Source organism: Cynara cardunculus, assembly GCF_001531365.2.
Source record: "Cynara cardunculus var. scolymus isolate 2C chromosome LG 3, CcrdV1, whole genome shotgun sequence".
Lineage (NCBI taxonomy): Eukaryota > Viridiplantae > Streptophyta > Magnoliopsida > Asterales > Asteraceae > Cynara > Cynara cardunculus.
In genome coordinates, this window is record NC_037530.1 from 36,789,926 (window position 1) to 36,808,591 (window position 18,666).

An 18,666-nucleotide genomic window follows, 5' to 3' on the forward strand; every position below is an offset into this window, starting at 1 on the left:
ATTTTTTTAAATTAAATATACTTTTTTTTAAAAATTTAAAATTTTATTCTCATTTTGAATTTTTTTTTAAAGATGTTTTGGTTGAAATAAGAAAAAAAGTAAACAATAAAATAAAAAGGTTTGTGAATTTTGTTATTCTTAAATAAAAGCAGAATCAGAAAACATGAAGCCCAGATATGCAAGTAAAACAATGAGCAATGAGGAGGTATGTGAGAGTGCGGCGTGTCAGTTGGACCCACACCCACACCCATTTTCACTTTTCCAATATTTTAGTGAACACAAGAGTTGGTGAAGTGTTGACGTTTATGGGTCACCATCTCACCAACCTCCCCTCACCAACCAATACCTTATCCTACTCATTTCTCACCATCTTTGATGCTCCTTCCTTTTATTTCTTCCATATTTGTCATATATATATATATATATATATATATATATATATATATATATATATTTGTAAGTTTATGTATTAACTTAAATTATTGTGTTAACTTTGTTAATCAATCTTGTTTATTAATCTTTGAAATTTATGACCAAGATCATTCATGACATAAAATATAAATAGTTGCACACATAGACAAGGTAACATAATTAAACAATATTTACAAGAGGTATTCTGGAAAAAGATTTAGTTAATGGTTCATATATGAAGAAGTATTCAATATTCATGGGAATTGTTCATGTGTGAACATGCGTGTATATGGAAAAAAGTCGTAAATGACACAATTGTGCATATATGTTAATATGTGTTTGTATTTAACCCAAGAGGTCATATATGCCAATTTGTGTTCATAATTAACACAAATGTTCATATATGTCGAGTTGTGTTCATATGGTTGTACAAATGTTCATGTATGTGAATTTGTGTTCATATGGTCACACATGTTCATCATATTTCGTATATTCATTTGTGTCGATACGTGTTCATATTTATACCAACTGTACATATATGTCAATCTGTGTTCGTTATTGACACAAGGGTTCACATATGTCAATTTGTGTTCGTAATTGACATAAGGGTTCATATATATCGAGTTGTGTTCATATGGTCACACATGTTCATCATATTTCGTATGTTCATTTGGGTGAATATGTTTCCATATTTATATCAACTGTACATATAAGTCAATATGATTTCATCGTTTTCTTATTGTTCTCATATGAATAAGACTCTCTCTATCTATGTGTGTGTATGTGTGTGTGTGTATATATATATATAGAGAGAGAGAGGGGAGCGATCAAATGAAAACCACTACAATTTGTAAAAACCGTAAAAACTACTCTCATCCATCATTAATCTTATGAAATTTTTTCATGAAATTGTTAATCTTGTGAAATTGTTTCATATAATACTTTTTTTGATGAAGTTGTTTCATATGGGGTTATGAAATTGTTTCATATACTACTTAATGAAATTTTAATGAAACTGTTTCATGTATTTATCTAAAATTAAAATAATGATGATGATAATATCTATGATTAACACCCTACACAATAAAAATGGTTAATCAACCTCTCATAATTACAACAAAATGAAAAAAATGAAAAATTATGATTGGTTGAATGAGGTTTTCACGGTTTTTACAAATTGAGTGGTTTTTATTTGAACCCMCCCCTATATATATATATATGTATGTATGTATATATATATATAGAGAGAGAGAGAGAGAGAGAAATAATTTCATTTACAAACTTAATAGTATAAATCATACAAACCAATCTCAACCGTTCTTTTAATCTAATGAATATATGACTCAATGAAGATCTCGATTGTTTTTTAATATAAAACGTGATCATAGTAAATAAACTATGATAACATTTCATAAATATCCGAATCATACTAAATAAACTTTCATCATCTCAATAATTATCTCAATTAATTGGTTTGTAGTAATGGTCAACTTCATAAAAAATATATCATCTCTCTCTCTCTCTCTCTCTCTCTCTATATATATATATATATGCTTTAAGAAATGTTGTATTATTATTTCTTAGTTTTGCCTTTTTATTGCAAAGTAATCACAACCGTTCATCTAATCTAATGAATATCTAACATAGATCATAGTAAATAAACTATAGTAATATTTCATAAATATCTGAATCATAATAAATAAACTTTCATCATTTCAATAATTATCTCAATTAATTGATTTGTATGGTTTATACAAATGAATATATATCATCTCTCTCTATATATATGCTTTAAGAAATGTTGTATTATTATTTCTAGTTTTGTCTTTTATTGCAACTTCGTTATGTCAAAATGATGATAGCCAAGTTTGGGTTAGATTTATTGTGTTAGTTGTATTGTTAATTATTTTTATATAATAAATGTTTTTTTTAATATATTTTTTTGTTTAAATAATATTTTTAACGTTTTTTTAAGACAAGATATGTTTTCTGGTCTACCAAACGGTCTTTTAAATTTATTTTCAAATTTGAAGTAACATTTTAGATATAAATGTAGAAGTGTTTGAATCATACTGCATTTGTGTAATATAGATGTAAATTTTTATTATAAATATACAACGAAACTTTAAATTAATTCATTCTTAAAAAGGAAAAGCGCAAATTGCATGAAAAAACAACTTACTTTAACTTGATTCATATTTTGGGTTAATGTATTTCCATAACTTCCATTTTGGTAACTAAGATGTAAAATTTTAAACATTTAAGTACTCGGGTAACCGATTAAAACATTAAACGGTTACCATGCTGATATAGTGAGTGATATGATATTCAACTCAGTATTATTTTCATGTGAAGGTTTTATGTGTTTTTAAAATGAAAATATGTGCAAGTCATGTTCAAGTCTCGTCTTCTGTACAATTATGTCAATGAAGTTCACTTGTTTACGAAAATGTCATCATGTCCATGGAAAAGTATCACATGATTCCAAGTGTATATAGAAGTTAAATCATCTCAAACAAATTCTTCAAAATGGAGAATGAAACTTTGAAATCTCAACCAAAGGGCTTTTAACCTAGCGGTATCGTAGCATTTAGCCTTCTAGGAGGTCAGAGGGTTCAAACATCACCAAAAATGAGGAAGGTGTGTGAGTTTATTCGTTACATTTGCTGTATATAATAATTATATACTTAAAAAAAAACTCTCTTTAAAACAAAAATACATCCAATAGATTATCTTAAATAGATAATCAAAAGTCAATATTTTCAAAGAAAATTTATATTTATCTCAAATTACGATATAAATTATATTATTAAAATATTTGATATCTTTTATAAAATATTATTTCTCTCTCTCCTACACTTATTTTAAAATATTCTCATTGGTAAAAATAATAAAAAAATAGATAATTATTTTTGGAGAGTTACCCAAATTTGGAGACTTTTACCATCTCTCTTATTATTTTCTCCATTTTGAAGAAGGTTTTGATAAATTTATTGGAGATGCCCGTATGCAATATCTCTCATACTTTCTCTATTTTGAAGGATTTGTTGAGACAAAAAAAACCTGTCTAAACTATCTAAAATATCGATTTCCCTTTTTAAGAACGGTTGGGTTCCGGTGAGAAAGAGAGTTAAGGTGAAAAACATAAGAAGAGATCTCCACCCTTAGATGCATATTAGGATGAGATGCACCGGATGAATCCCCATATCAAACACGATTCATGGATGATTTTGAGATTAAAGGTGATCAAATATTCATATCTCGCTTCTTATTTTACTCTCTTTCTGACACGATATTCCGCTTTTAAGAATCGATAAACGGTGACGAAGAACATACAAAAAAAAGGCCTAACATTATGCTTTGCCTAACAAAACATTATGGATTTGAATTTTAAAGAAAACTAATATATTAAATGTAATAACAATATAGTCTTTATTTTATGGTATAGCTTATACATAAATAAAACATAATTAGATTGAACTGAATTGATGCAAATTCAGTTAGTTGTATATCTGGTTTTTTATATGATTGAAATATGTTTACATATATTGTCTGTATAATGTTTGGTATGTTGACATATAAATGGTAAAAGTGCTTAATTTGACAAGAATAATTGTCCCTAAACAATGATTCATATTTTTTTTATCATATAATAATTTAAACACATATAATTATATATAATTATGAATTACTTTTATACAACATTCATACATTATTTTCATTGTAATTTTTTTATTAAAATTCGTACATGATCTTTATGTTATATTTATAAACATTATATAAAAGAGCGATCAAATGCAAATCACCCATATTTATACAAACTATGTAAACCACTTTCATATGTCGATTTGATTAATTAATCTTATGACTTTTTTTTATAAAATTGTTTAATCTTATGACGTTTTATATAATATTTTTTTGATGAAGTTGTTTCATATATGGTTATGAATTTTTGATGAAATTGTTTCATGTATTTCTTTAAAACTAATATAATGAAAATGATAATATCCATGATTAACACCTTTTACAATAAAAATGATTAATCAACCTCTTATAATTACAAAAAAAATGAAAAAAATAAAAATTATGATTGGTTGAATAAGGTTTGTACGGTTTGTATAAAGAACATGGTTTGCAAAGTAAACTTCCTCTCACACACACACACACACATATATATATATATATACATACATATACATATATACATAGACTTGGGATCACGTGAGACCAACCTGTTCTCATTAGACTCGTGAGACCATTTTTTTACACTTGAAACTTCATAGTAAAACGTTGTGAATGTTCGTTTTTTTTTACATTCACAACATTTTGTTGTGTAGTTTAAAGTGTAAAAAAATAATCTCATGAGTCTAATGAAAACAGGCTGGTCTCACGTGTGTATACACACACATATATATATATATATATATATATAAAATGTAAGTACGGATAAAGATGGTTTTGTAACTTAGCCCTTCTAGTCAATTGGTTTTGTAACTTAGCTCTTTTAGTCTCATAACATTATTCGTTTTTGTTCCACTTATTTTTGTCAGTACGTAACTTGTTTATTCCTCTCAAAAGAAAGTTTTATATTATATCATATAAAATTGGGTTCACATGAAAACCAACCATTTTCTACAAGAAAGCCCATGAAACTACCTACTAGCTATAAATCGATCAAACGAGACATTTACGCAAATGATTATAGTTTATTTATTATGATTAACGTTTTAAAGTGGAAAACAATCAAGATATTTATAAAATCGGATATTTATTAGACCTAATTGGGATTGGTATCTATGATTTATATTAACAATAATTTTTGTATCGAGGGAAAAACATACGTACACATTGTGCATCTTGTATGCATATTTGGGTATCACAGCGAATATCGTTGATTTGTATATTTTTTGACGATGTCTTTAGGTATCAAAGTAGGTATTATGATACACATATGGTTCACCGGATTAAGGTTTGTTGGAGAGAGGAAAGATGAGTTAAAATTTGTAAAATTCCCTTAATTAATATTTGAAATTAAAATTACTAAAATTATTAATTTTTTAATATAACTTTTGATTTGTGGTTGATATTGGATTTTAAGATTATCACAAATTAATGAGTTATCCCTTGCCCATATATCTATACTATATTATAAAGCATTTGACAAAAAGTTTTAAAAACCATTTTTTATGCATGAAGTACTGTTTATTGATGCATATTATTTAAAATTCAAGATTACAAGTATTTTTGCATAAGTACAACTTATTAAAGCTTCATTTTTAAATTCGTGTAACTAACTGCAGATAAACATAATCAAATACAGAATAAACTTTCATTTTAAATATAGAAAACCTAAAATATAATTAAGATAATTATTAAGAAAACCTAACAGAATATTAATTATTATCTTTATAAAAATTATATTATTAAATCAAAAATAAATTTTTAATTAAATCTATTAAATTACAATAAAAATTTGAATTAAAGAAGTTACATCAAAAAATAAGAACTATTAAATAGTTAATTTGGTACTAATATTTATTTATTTATTTTTAAATTTATATTCATTCAAAAATAAAAACATTATTGTTTTCTCAAAACCACTTAAAATCGTATTATATCATTAGATAGAGAATAAAAATAAGATTTATCTCGCTGCATTGCGCGAGTACCCTTCTAGTATCTATACTATATTATAAAGCATTTGACAAAAACTTTTAAAAAACCATTTTTTATACATAAAGTACTATATATTGATGCATATTACTTAAAAATTCATAATTACAGGTAAATTATGCATAAGTGCAACTTATTAAAGCTCAATGTTTGAATTCGTGTAACTAATTGCGGATAAACATAATCAAATATAGGATAAATATCACATTTTAAAATATAAAAATTCTAAAATTATAATTAAAATAATTATCGAGTTCTAACAAAATAATTAATTATTATCTTTATAAGAAAATCATATTATTTAAACAAATATAAATTATTTCGTTATTGAACCTAAATTAAAGTATAATAAAAAATTGAATTAAAAAATTACACGAAAAATAGGAATTTTAAATAGTTAATTTGATATTAATATCGATATATTTTTGTCAAAATTTTATAATATCTTCAAATTTATATTTTATTCAAAAATAAAAACATCATCATTTTTTCAAAATCACATAAGACCATACTATAACAGACTGAGATAAATAATAAAATGAAACATGAAAATCAAAATATATTTTGCTGTATTGCACAAGTACCTTTTTAATATATATATATATAAAAGTATAGATATATATATATATATATATATATATTATATATCAATTTGGTGGATATAATTTTATTGACTAATTTGGAACTGTGGTCAAGTCATCCCCATTAGGCGCGGTAGGTGAGACGATGGAGAGGGAGTAGTATTATAAAAGCGATCCCCTCCACTTTTCTTTTTCCAAGGCCTGCCCAACTTAAACCCACTTCATACCGAATCAACACCAACCATACCAATACACCACCTTCTCTAAATTCTCTCACTCATTTCATCCAACCCCTACGCTGCGCAATTCGTTTTCGTTTCTTCAAAGGTAAATTGCTTGATCATTTCCAGCTGTTTGAGTTCCATTTCTAAATGGAAATCATTACAATCATCTGCTAACTAACCCTCTTCATCTTCTTCTTCTTGTTGTTGTTGTGGTTTCTCTTTTTGGTAATCAACTATATCACAGAATTCTCGTTTGTGGAACTACTTTTCAACTGCAATGAAATCCTATTGTGTTTCTACAGACTCGTTGATGTTATTGTCTTATTGAATTTGTTTTATGTTCCGTTGTTGAATACAGTCAATCAAGCAAAAAGGAGATGAAGATCGAGGTGAGAGAATCAACGATGGTGAGGCCGGCCGAAGAGACGCCAAGGATAAATCTATGGAACTCAAATGTCGACCTGGTTGTCCCCAATTTTCACACACCGAGTGTGTATTTCTATCGGCCCAACGGCGCCGCCAACTTCTTTGATCCGAAGGTGATGAAGGATGCGTTGAGCAGGGCCTTGGTTCCGTTTTACCCGATGGGAGGCAGGTTGAAGAGAGACGAAGATGGCCGGATAGAGATCGATTGTCAAGGACAAGGTGTTTTGTTCGTGGAGGCGGAGTCTGACGGCGTGATCGATGATTTCGGCGACTTTGCACCGACGTTGGAGCTCCGGAAACTCATCCCGGCGGTCGATTATACCCTAGGAATTGAATCCTATTCGCTGCTAGTCTTGCAGGTATTAAACCAATCCCATTTTATTGCTTCGCAATATTTTTCAGCATCTCCGATACTTTAAAACGAAGAATCGAAAATCTTCAAATATGTTATTAAAATATTTAATATAATTAATATTGTTTCTTTCTTTTATGCATTTAATTTTAAAGATTTTTACCGAAATTTTTTTGAAAAAAAATTAAATGATTACTTAGAACACATTAAATGATTAAGAGCCTTTTATTATATAGTACAAAATGAAATATAATTGTTTGATAATTTTCAGAATGAAATTATGGTGCTAAATGGTTAAGGAACTTTTTTATCAAACAAGATTCACCTTTTAACGATTCAGAGGCTGCCTCTTAATAAAACTATTAAGAGGTAAACAAACAACCCCAATAATAAATACCAAAATTAAACTCCAATAATTAAATATTAAAATTACTCTATATTTTATACGAATAAGCCAGCACCTATCAAAGAAACATTCTTGTTTCTTGATGAATTAAATATATAGTTGAATTTTGTAGCTGACAAATTGGAAGTTATGATTTTGTCTAGAAGCAACTTAATACCTACAGCTGATTTATTGATATTTTTCTGATCTTTAAATGCAGGTCACTTATTTTAAATGTGGTGGGGTCTCACTGGGAGTTGGGATGCAACATCACGCGGCTGATGGTGCATCTGGGTTGCACTTCATCAACACTTGGTCCGATTTGGCTCGTGGCCTTGACCTAACCGTCCCACCCTTCATTGATCGAACCCTTCTACGAGCCCGTGACCCACCCCAGCCAGCCTTTGACCACATCGAATACCAGCCTGCTCCTCCGATGAAAACCGCACCCACACCCACACCCACCGATGACGAATCGGTTCCTGAAACCACTGTCTCGATTTTTAAGCTAACACGAGACCAAGTCAATGCACTCAAAGGAAAATCCAAAGAAGATGGCAACACTATCAATTACAGCTCCTATGAGATGCTCTCGGGTCATGTTTGGCGGTGCGTGTGCAAAGCACGTGGGCTTCCCGACGATCAGGATACGAAGCTTTACATTGCTACGGATGGACGGGCCCGCCTTCGCCCGTCGCTGCCACGTGGCTATTTCGGGAATGTCATATTCACGACGACTCCGATAGCGGTAGCGGGAGACCTACAGTCGAAGCCGACGTGGTATGCCGCTAGTAAAATCCACGATGCTTTGGCAAGGATGGACGACGATTATCTAAAATCGGCACTTGATTACTTGGAACTGCAGCCTGATCTGAAGGCCCTGGTTCGTGGGGCTCATACGTTTAAGTGCCCGAATCTTGGGATAACCAGCTGGGCTAGACTCCCGATTCACGATGCCGACTTCGGATGGGGTCGACCCATATTCATGGGACCCGGTGGAATTGCTTATGAAGGGTTGAGTTTTGTGTTACCAAGCCCAATTAATGACGGGAGCTTGTCGATTGTGATTTCGCTGCAAGCTGAACACATGAAGCTTTTCAGCAACTTCCTATATGATATCTAAAATGGTTATGGCCATGGCTATATATTTCTCATTATTCCTAAAACCTTTTCCCAGACACAATATCGTTACATGTCAATGGAGGCTGAAACAGTCTTTCGTCAGCTTATTGGTTTAATACCTTTAATATATATATATATATATATACATATATATATATATATCCATGCAAGTATTATTGTCGTGATCAGAGTTTACAGTTAGATAAACCTTTGGTATAATTGATAAAGTTCGTAGCCAGATAGACCTTCTTTAGCATTTTGATGGTGGAAATCGAATACCAATTTTTTTTTTTTAATAACCTGGATATCCAACCCGCTATGCAAATCGACTAATCTTGATCTTGTTTTGTGAACATAAGGTGTCTTCAATATTAATGGTGATGGGGTTGTGAATTTGAGAAATCACAGGATACTTGCCTGCTCAAATTTGTTGATTCCCTTTTTCGGTATGAAATGGAGGCATCCCATATCATTTGAGGAGACAAGAGAAGTGGGTATAAATTGAGAAAAAAGCACCCTATTTGATCAGTATTATCTATTTTTATCGGTTTAATATCTGATATGTATATCATTGGTCTATTTGATATTGTTCTTATTCTTTAAATGAGGAAAAATCCATTACAATAGTTTCTGCCTCACCCCTTGTATTCTAGTTACAAAAAAGCTCGATAGAAGAAACTTATGATGATATTTAAAAAACCGAAGACATCCCAACTTGAAATATATGACTTTTATCTGATCTCGTGAAGCTGTTTCAGTTTATGCTCCTACCTATTATTATGTGGATATACAACTATGAATAAAGAAGATTTATAAATATCACATCTGCTTACAAACTGGTACTTAAGGATATTTTTTTTATCGCATAACGATTTTTTTTAAGTGAACTAGTTTTTGGAGAGAAGTGGATGTTATTAGGACATAAGAATCCCTTTTTGTAATTTTTCTTATCACATTATTAACAACTTAACAAATTAAAAACTAACCTAAAACACCATAATGAATTGACCAATAAAAATATCCTTTTTATGGTCTCACTTATAATAATTAGGGAAATCGAGGGAACTATTTTCAGAGACCAAATTCATCTCTTAGTCATTTCTCTTCGGAAATTTTCAAAACATCATTATCTCTGTAAGTGAGACATACGTGACTTGCGGAGGAACTAAAAGACAAAAAATTCACTTTTCACTAGGTCTACAAGAGGGTGAAAATTGATTTTTTTTTTCCATTTTCCCTCCGCTCCGCAAGTGGCACCTCCACAAGTAGGTGAAAAGTGAATATTTGAAAAATCCAGAGAGGAATGACTAAAAGATAAATTTGATCCCTGAAAATAGCTATTTCTATTAATTTCCCCAATGACTATTATATAAAATATATATAATATTTGACACGGAGATTGAAGCAAGAATCAAGGTTCTTTCACTAGAACTTAAAAAGTTAAAAACCCCTACAAGAACTCCTGGCAGTGGTATTGATTTATAGGGTTGAGTTCTGACGAGAAGGAGAATCAAGGTGAGAAGCATAAGAAAGAATTTCCACATTTGGATGCACATTAGGATGATATATACCGAGATGAGATGCACGAGATCAATCCCCCTATCAAGCGTGATTCATGGATCGTTTTGAGATCAAAGGTGATCAAGAGTATAAATCCCTCTTACACTTCTCACATTAACTCTCCTTCTTACATCAGCGTTCTTAAGGCCAAAGAGTCGGCAACGGTACGTCGCCATGATTTATAATAACTAAACACTTCTCACCATAACTCTCTTTCTCATGGGAGATGCTCTTGGTGGTTGCTTGTGTTACATTTGAGTAGGAGAAAATACATTTTTTTTAAAAGGCCACAACATTTATTAACAAAATTCAAAACAAATACAAGATATGCCCCAAAAAGAAAAAGCCATTTTGCAAGATGCAAAAACCAAAACTCTAAAGGATAAAAACATAAGAATCCCACAAGGACAAATCCGGGACAAAAGGAAAAGAAAAGATCCCCAAAATAGCATCCCATAAACATCGCCAATTCTATTAGAGGACATTTGATCTAGTGGTATCGTAGTCTTTAGCTTCTTAGAAGATCAGAGATTCAATCCTCATTATAGATGAGGAGGTTGTGTGAGTTTATTTGTTGCATTTGCCGTATATAAATATTATATACTTAAAAAAACATCACTAATTCCAAAGACTAAATGCAACCTAAAAAAATGAAAGGATTGCTAAAAACACCAGATTTGTTAACGAATACACGAAAATGGCACATAAAGCACCAACCCAAACTCGCGATTTAACCACTCGAAGCAAGCGAAAAGATTGCTAGGAGTAATCAATTTATAAATAGAAATATGTATATATTAATGTAAATAAATTTATAGAAAATGGAAAAATCCTTATACAAATATATAATATGCACGTACAAGCACAAGAACCATTGTAGAATCTGTAAATTGTATTTGTAGTTTGTAGATTCTTTGTGAAACAAACGCAGATGAGGCCTGCACCAACAATGTGTTAAGACAAAAATTCATCAACACGTTTTCCTAGAGGATATAAAAATCGAATTCAAGTTCTTACTTGAATCTAGTGAATTAATGGTATGTTTGGTGTCAGAACAGGGCATGACAAGACATGACAGAACATGACAATTGTTCAATGTTTGGTAAGATAAAACTGGACATAATAGAATAAGTAAAATGACCAATTTACCCATAATGAGTAGTTTATTTTAATTAATTTATGTAATTTATTAAATTATAATAGAATAATTATTTTTTATAACAAAATATATCATTTGAAAGTTTTCGTCAAAACAATTAAAATGACACCAAATAAGAAGTTTATGTAGTTTTCATTTTTTATTTTTATCTCTTTTCTACATTTATTATTATTAATATATAATAAATTACATAAATTAATAAAAATATAGAAACCGTATAAAAATAATATTTTGATGACAGTAAAATACAAGTTTAAGAAACATAAAATACAATAGATAAAATTTAAATAATAAATAAAATGTAAAAAGAAAACCTATTTGATGTTTTAGAAGAGAATTAAGTTTATTTTGAGGTTATATTGGTAAAATATAAGTATGTTCTACCTTGTTCCATGGGTAGGGGTGGAAATGGCTTGCTCCACTTTGTTTATGTCGGTTCAACATAAAAGTGCCAAACATGAAAATGGATCCCTGTCCTGTTCTATCCAGTGTACCAAACGCACCCTAATAGATGTTTGATGATAGAAACAAAAGAGATGATTGCAAACCACAAGCACCACGGATGGATAACGGTAAAAGAAATGCAGATAAAAGAACGAAGTTTCAGAATAACAAATGCAGAAACGAAATGAAGCACAAAAGAAGGTGGATCGTGAAGGTTCTTATCTCAAAATGTAACTGCATCTTGTGTTTTTGAGGTCTGATTGAACGAGATTCACGATCTGCGAATCACCGACTTGCATTCTGCGAATTAAGCATTATGGAGGGAGATTTTGGTCGGGAAATGAAACAACCCGCAAGAAAAGGTTCCTCTCAGAAGCATCCCACATCACTTGGCTAAACAAAATAGCCCAACACTAGACTGTTATAAAAACCAAGACCCAAGAGGATGAAAAGCATACCTTTCTCGGCCTTTTGGCTAAGATCAAGTGTAGTATCTGTTCTTATCAGTTTAATATCTGATATGTAGGCCATCGGTCTACTCGATATTAATCTTATTTTTTATGGGGAAAGACTTGTCACAATAGCTTGCTATTGGAGTCTTTGAGAGTCGCCTTGGCGTTGCACTATTGCCTTGGCCTGGCTCACCCCTCCAATCCTACTTTAAAAAATTCTTGTTCTTCTTTATTGCCATCTGTTTGAGCTGCAATTCAACACATTTAGGGAGTTAAAGGAACATTGGACATTGTTTAAATCTCATTTGTTAGAGTTTGCTTGATGTTTTGTGGCAATATACTCGAGCCAGTTACGAATAGTTGACACGTTGTTGGACCGGCAATCATTGATGTGTTAACAAACATGAGAAAATGCAGAATGAATAAAAGGACATCAGAGACATAAGGAGGGGGAAGTTAATAACTAATCTGACTTGGAAATCTTGCCTCTAAATTTGCCAAACCAATCTGTTGAAATGGTATCAAGCACAGTGGTGCCTTGTTTTAGAAGGTGATGAAAACAAAGTGCAAAACTGAAATTGTAAGTGTTAGAAGGCAAAAAGGAGGAGAAAACAAGGTCCAAAACTGATGGTGAAGGATCTTTTAAGCTTTAATGGTGCTTTGTTTCGTGGAGCATGACGATGGCGATTCATATTTACACTGCCACCGGTTGGGATTTGACGGGCTTTCTGTCCTTGTTTTATGTTATATTCGCTCCCATGTTTTAGCTCATTCTCGTTGCTTCTTAAACAATCCACCCCTGCAGAATACATATAAATTACTATCGTGTATGTAACCATAGATGCAAAAATATATGTGAAAATGGATGAATACTGACCATGAAATCGTTGTTGTATACTCGGACTATTATCAACCACGGAACATGAACGGGCTTGGTCACTTAAGAACAGAATCAAAAGGTATGCAATGATCGTTGATCTCATTATCAGCTGTGCGCTAATCTTGAATGCCGTTGTGATATTACGAAGATACTTGAATTCTAATCGAGGGAGATTGTTGTTTTAATAAGAAGTCTATGGTAAGCTTCATTTTGAAGCTTTTACTTTAACTTTTTGTTGCATATAAATAATACACTTAAAAAACTCTTTTATAAATCAAGAATCTATCATTTTGTGTTCTTTGTTTGCTGCATGCTACACATCCATAGCAGATCTGCTGATGAAAAGAAAGGGTMTTTTGATGGTGGAGAGTATCAAATCTGTTTTGTGAATAAAAGATCTCTTTAACTTCAATGGTGGTGGAGATGAGACTGAGTAATCACTAATCAGTGTCAAATCGATTGATTCCCCTTCTTTGGTATGAAATGGAGACATCCCATATCTTCTTAGTGACTAAAGCAAAAGACAAGAGAAGTGGGGATAAATTGTGAGGCCCCATTAGAGAGTAGGCATACCTGACTCGGCCTTTTGGCTAAGATCAAGTGTAGTATCGTGAATAGAATAGAATCTGCGAAACGGAAGATATGTATGGAACCATATGAATAAAATTTAAAGCACAAGATTGACTGATTGACGCTGATAAATAATCTCAAAAGCATCACGATCTTAGAGATGTAACATGCAGATCAAAAACAACAATGCTACTAATTTTGAACGAAAAGAGAAGCAAACATATAGAAGATGTTGTAGGAGTCTTGAATCCTACTGTGCAAAGCTTTCAAGCAGAAAGGACAGAAAAGAGGTGGATGCACAGATTTGCATGTACATTAAGCCTTTCGTAGATAGAATCAGTTCTCGTCTACCATCAAGAAAACAACTTTGTTTTTAAAAAACCTTCAACTTAATCAATCAAGGATTTGGGACTAAACTGGCTTAGCGGAATTCTTCAAATAGATAATATAACATCTTAAGAATGGAAAGGATTTCATATGCTAGCTGAAAGAAGTTCATTTAGATGCCTCCCACATTGCTTGAAGAACAAAAAATAGAGAGAGGGGATTCACTATAAAAACCAAGGCCCAAGAAAATAGAACTTATACCTTTCTCGGCCTTTTGGCTAAGATCAAGTGTAGTATCTGTTCTTATCAGTTTAATATCTGATATGTGAGCCATCGGTTCACACGATATTAATCTTATTTTTTATGGGGAAAGATTTACCATAATAGCTTGCTATTGGGATCTTTACGAGTCGCCTTGATGTTGCACTATTGCCTTGGCCTGGCTCACCCCTCCAATCTTATGTTAAAAAAGTTGCTGTTGTATTTTAGCTTTATAAGTGTGATATTGAGTAATAACAGAATCACTCTTTCTGAGGTCAAGTTCTTTATCATTTAAGCCTAATAGCAAATGGAGGTGGTACTTTTCAAATCAAATATTTGTTTAAGTTATGTAGGCACATCAATAATATGAAGACTACTCTAATTACATCACATATGTATATGTGTTTGTGTACCGATTTTCATGGTCATAAAAGCTGGACAGCCTTTCCAGTATATTAAGCCCTTTAAGGTTGTAGAGTACTTCTAGTCTACCGTTGGAAATGACCAAAATAATTTGTAGAAATTACCCTAAACATGATGAATCCAGGACTTGGGACACAAGAGAGTTCAACTAAAATTTAGTCAAATCGTAGCGAAAACATAGAACTAGAATTTACAGCACTTGGCATACTGAGATGGCATCTTGAATAGAATAGAATCTGTGAAATAGAAGATATGTATGAAACCATATAAATAAAAAGGAAATACATTTGAAGCATAAGATTGGCTGATCGACATGATTATCTCCAAACCATCATGATCTGATAGATATAACATGCAGATCAAAACCAAGTTATAAACAACGTTACAATTTTTTGTAGGAAAAAAGAAGCAAACATATAGAAGATGTTGAACCAGTTTTACAAGTCTTGAAGCCTACTGTGCAAAGCTTTCAAGCAGAACGAAGGGTGTTCGGCAGATAAACAAGTTCTAGTCTATATGGTGGCATATGGTATGTATTGAAGGAGTTCTATTTTGAAAATTGAAACGTGGAAACAACAAATCAATAGGTTATGTTAGAAGCTGGCACTTTACAAACTAAAGATTGGTTTAAGTTGTAGAGTCTTGACTAAATAATGAAGACTATGATGCTACCTTGGATTTGCATCTGGTAGTCGCATGCTCGTATACAAGTTCATGGCTTAATTTAAGCTGCATATTTTCCAATTCTAGATAGATTAATGGATACCACGAAGTCCTAGAAAGAGGAGTTGCACAGATTTACAAGTATATTAGGCCCTTCGCGAAAAAATATCAGTTCTAGTCTACCAGTTTGAAAACAATTTTTTGAAAAAAGAAACTTGAACTTAATCAATTGAGGATTTGGGACGCATAATGTTGTTTAGGTAAAACTTGGTGAATTGGTCTTGCAGAAATTTTCAAATAAATAATATAGCACCTTAGAATGGAAAGAATTGCATATGATAGCTGAAAGAAGTTCATTTAAATGACTCCCACATTGCTTGAAGAATGACAAATAGGGAGAGGGGATTCGCTGTAAAAACAATGGCCCAAGTATGTGAAAGGCATACCTTTCTCGGCCTTTTGGCTAAGATCAAGTGTAGTATCTGTTCTTATCAGTTTAATATCTGATATGTAGGCCATCGGTCTACTCGATATTAATCTTATTTTTTATGGGGTAAGATCCATTACAATAGCTTGCTATTGGGATCTTTGAGTGTCACCTTGGTGTTGCACTATTGCCTTGGTTTGGCGCACCCCTCCAATCCTGGTTAAAAATTTATGTTAATTTAGTTTATGATGACATTTAAAAAAACTTGATATATTATATGTCCAAACTCGCAATATGACCCTTTTATCCAATCTTCTGAAGTTGTGGTACTTTGGAATAGGCCACCTTAATTTTCTATCATAGATTTTTTTAAGTAGACTCGGTTAATATACCCTTATATATATTTAAGATGCTTACTAGCTGAACCTAAATTAGACTAGAGGTGTTTAGTTTCCGCACATTGTGGTTATTGGTTATGTTCTTTGTACTTGCTTCTATTTATATTGCTTACTCATATCTATTATATTGATCGTGCTTCTTCATCACTTTCATTCATTTCAGGATGCTCGAAAGATAAATAAAAAAGACCTTCTTGCCTTTTTTTTGTTCCAATAAAAACCCTTTATTTATAGGCACTATGAAGTATGACGATATAAGAGATTGCTAACACTTTATGTTAGAACTCGTCGCACATGGATAGAATGTAGTCTACTAATAACTTCTACCATGGTTTTATGTTGAGTTAGAAGTTATTGGGTCATCCTGTTGCTTTGGGTTTTGGGTGTTACAAATGGTATTAGAACCGATCCTTGTACCATCGAGATTGTGGGGCAAACCTCATCAGATATGACGAGTCCTCAAGGTTGCTCATTTTATTTCACTTCACAATTTTATTCCTTAACAAATCCATCTCTCTCTCTCTCTCTCTCTCTCTCTCTCTTTCTCATAGTTTCTAGTTATATTCTAGCATGTTAAATTTCATTTTCTAGAAACTTCACTAGTAGAAACTTACGGTAACATTCGAAAATCTGAAGATACCCAAACTTGCAATATGACTTTTTATTATCAAATCTTTTGAAGTTCCCGCACTTTGGCATAGGATGGTTTTCATCAGGAAGATGTTTTTTTGAAGTGGACAACTTTTTGGAGAGATTGATGTTGTTTGTGGTTGCTTTGCTCTAAGTATGCTACTGAATCGGCTTCTATAGTTTTAGTGCCGATAATTAAGAATTGATTTTTCCCTACTTGGTGCTTAAAAAACCAAATCACAAGCTTCTGATAAAAAAAACAAGCAATTCTAGTAAGATTTGTAAAATGAATACTTTTATGTTTTGCAGAGATATAAGGTGCCATTTTAGGATTCCATTTCCTAGTACCATGGCCARAATGAACTCCTGCTTCCATCATCTCTTCTAAATTAATGTTCCAATATCTTTTTGTCATTTCTCCTCACACTGCCTCCCCCTTTTGAAAAACAAAGAGAAGAGGTACCCTCAAATAAATAATTGTTCCAATGGAACCTTCTCTTCTACTGTAGTTTGTTTTTTCGGTTTGATTCGGAAACGTTATTTCATTGGTCTTTCTCGTCTTTCTCTCTTTCAAGTTTCAACATTGTATAGTTTAATGGTAAAATTTGATTACCATTAACCCTGAGAATAGTTAACGACTCTTTCGGTTTGAACCTATTCATCTCCTAAAGGGGCCGCCCCTCTGCGCCTATCCCATTTTTTGTGTTTTCCTTATGCTGACCCTCGGCCCCTATGGTCCAACGGTTTAACGCTTTGTGTTAGATTTGAGTAGAAGCAAATAACATTTGAGACAAAAAGAAAGAAGAGCTGAAGCATGGCAGAAGGATTAGGCTAAAAGAAATGCAGAAAAAAGAGCAAAGTTAGAGACAAACAAATTGAAAGCCATGATAGATGAAACAAGACGAAGCACAAAAGAAGGTGGATCGTGAAGGTTCTTATCGCAAAATGTAACTGAATCTTGTGTTTTGAGGCCTGATTGAACCTGATTTATGATCTGTGTATTTTGTGGGGAGAGTTTATGTTTGAGGCTTCAAGTGAAAGATATAGATTATTTTGGTAGGACCATTTCCAACAATCTAAACAAGGCAGAAATGGAACAATCCACAAAAGAAGGTTCCTTCAAACTTCAGAGGCATCCCACATCTCTAGACTAGACAAAATAACCAAACATTAGACTGTTATAGAAACCAAGGCCCAAGGAGGAGAAAAGCATACCTTTCTCGGCCTTTTGGCTAAGATCAAGTGTAGTATCTGTTCTTATCAGTTTAATATCTGATATGTAGGCCATCGGCCTACTC

The 18,666-nt window shown here is 31.9% G+C and overlaps 1 protein-coding gene, 1 long non-coding RNA gene, 3 other non-coding genes and 1 pseudogene across 5 annotated transcripts; 5 read left to right on the forward strand and 1 right to left on the reverse strand.

Moving 5' to 3' along the window:
• Positions 1-6,888: 6,888 nt before the first annotated feature.
• Positions 6,889-9,286, forward strand: LOC112509295 (shikimate O-hydroxycinnamoyltransferase). Its single transcript, XM_025114172.1, has 3 exons — positions 6,889-6,992; positions 7,248-7,674; positions 8,273-9,286. Exons 2-3 carry the CDS (start codon positions 7,267-7,269, stop codon positions 9,173-9,175), a joined length of 1,311 nt encoding a protein of 436 aa, XP_024969940.1. The 5' UTR covers positions 6,889-6,992; positions 7,248-7,266; the 3' UTR covers positions 9,176-9,286.
• Positions 9,287-12,791: 3,505 nt separating this feature from the next.
• On the forward strand, positions 12,792-12,987 carry LOC112510615. The gene has a single exon (XR_003068994.1). It is a non-coding gene; the product is annotated as a U2 spliceosomal RNA (small nuclear RNA).
• Positions 12,988-13,234: 247 nt separating this feature from the next.
• Positions 13,235-13,814, reverse strand: LOC112510538. The gene is made up of 2 exons (XR_003068949.1): positions 13,667-13,814; positions 13,235-13,588 (listed from the first exon to the last, which is right to left on the reverse strand). It is a non-coding gene; the product is annotated as an uncharacterized LOC112510538 (long non-coding RNA).
• Positions 13,815-14,823: 1,009 nt separating this feature from the next.
• On the forward strand, positions 14,824-15,019 carry LOC112510644. Its single transcript, XR_003069022.1, has one exon. It is a non-coding gene; the product is annotated as a U2 spliceosomal RNA (small nuclear RNA).
• Positions 15,020-16,355: 1,336 nt separating this feature from the next.
• LOC112510638 lies at positions 16,356-16,551 on the forward strand. Its single transcript, XR_003069016.1, has one exon. It is a non-coding gene; the product is annotated as a U2 spliceosomal RNA (small nuclear RNA).
• Positions 16,552-18,579: 2,028 nt separating this feature from the next.
• Positions 18,580-18,666, forward strand: LOC112510650 (annotated as a pseudogene).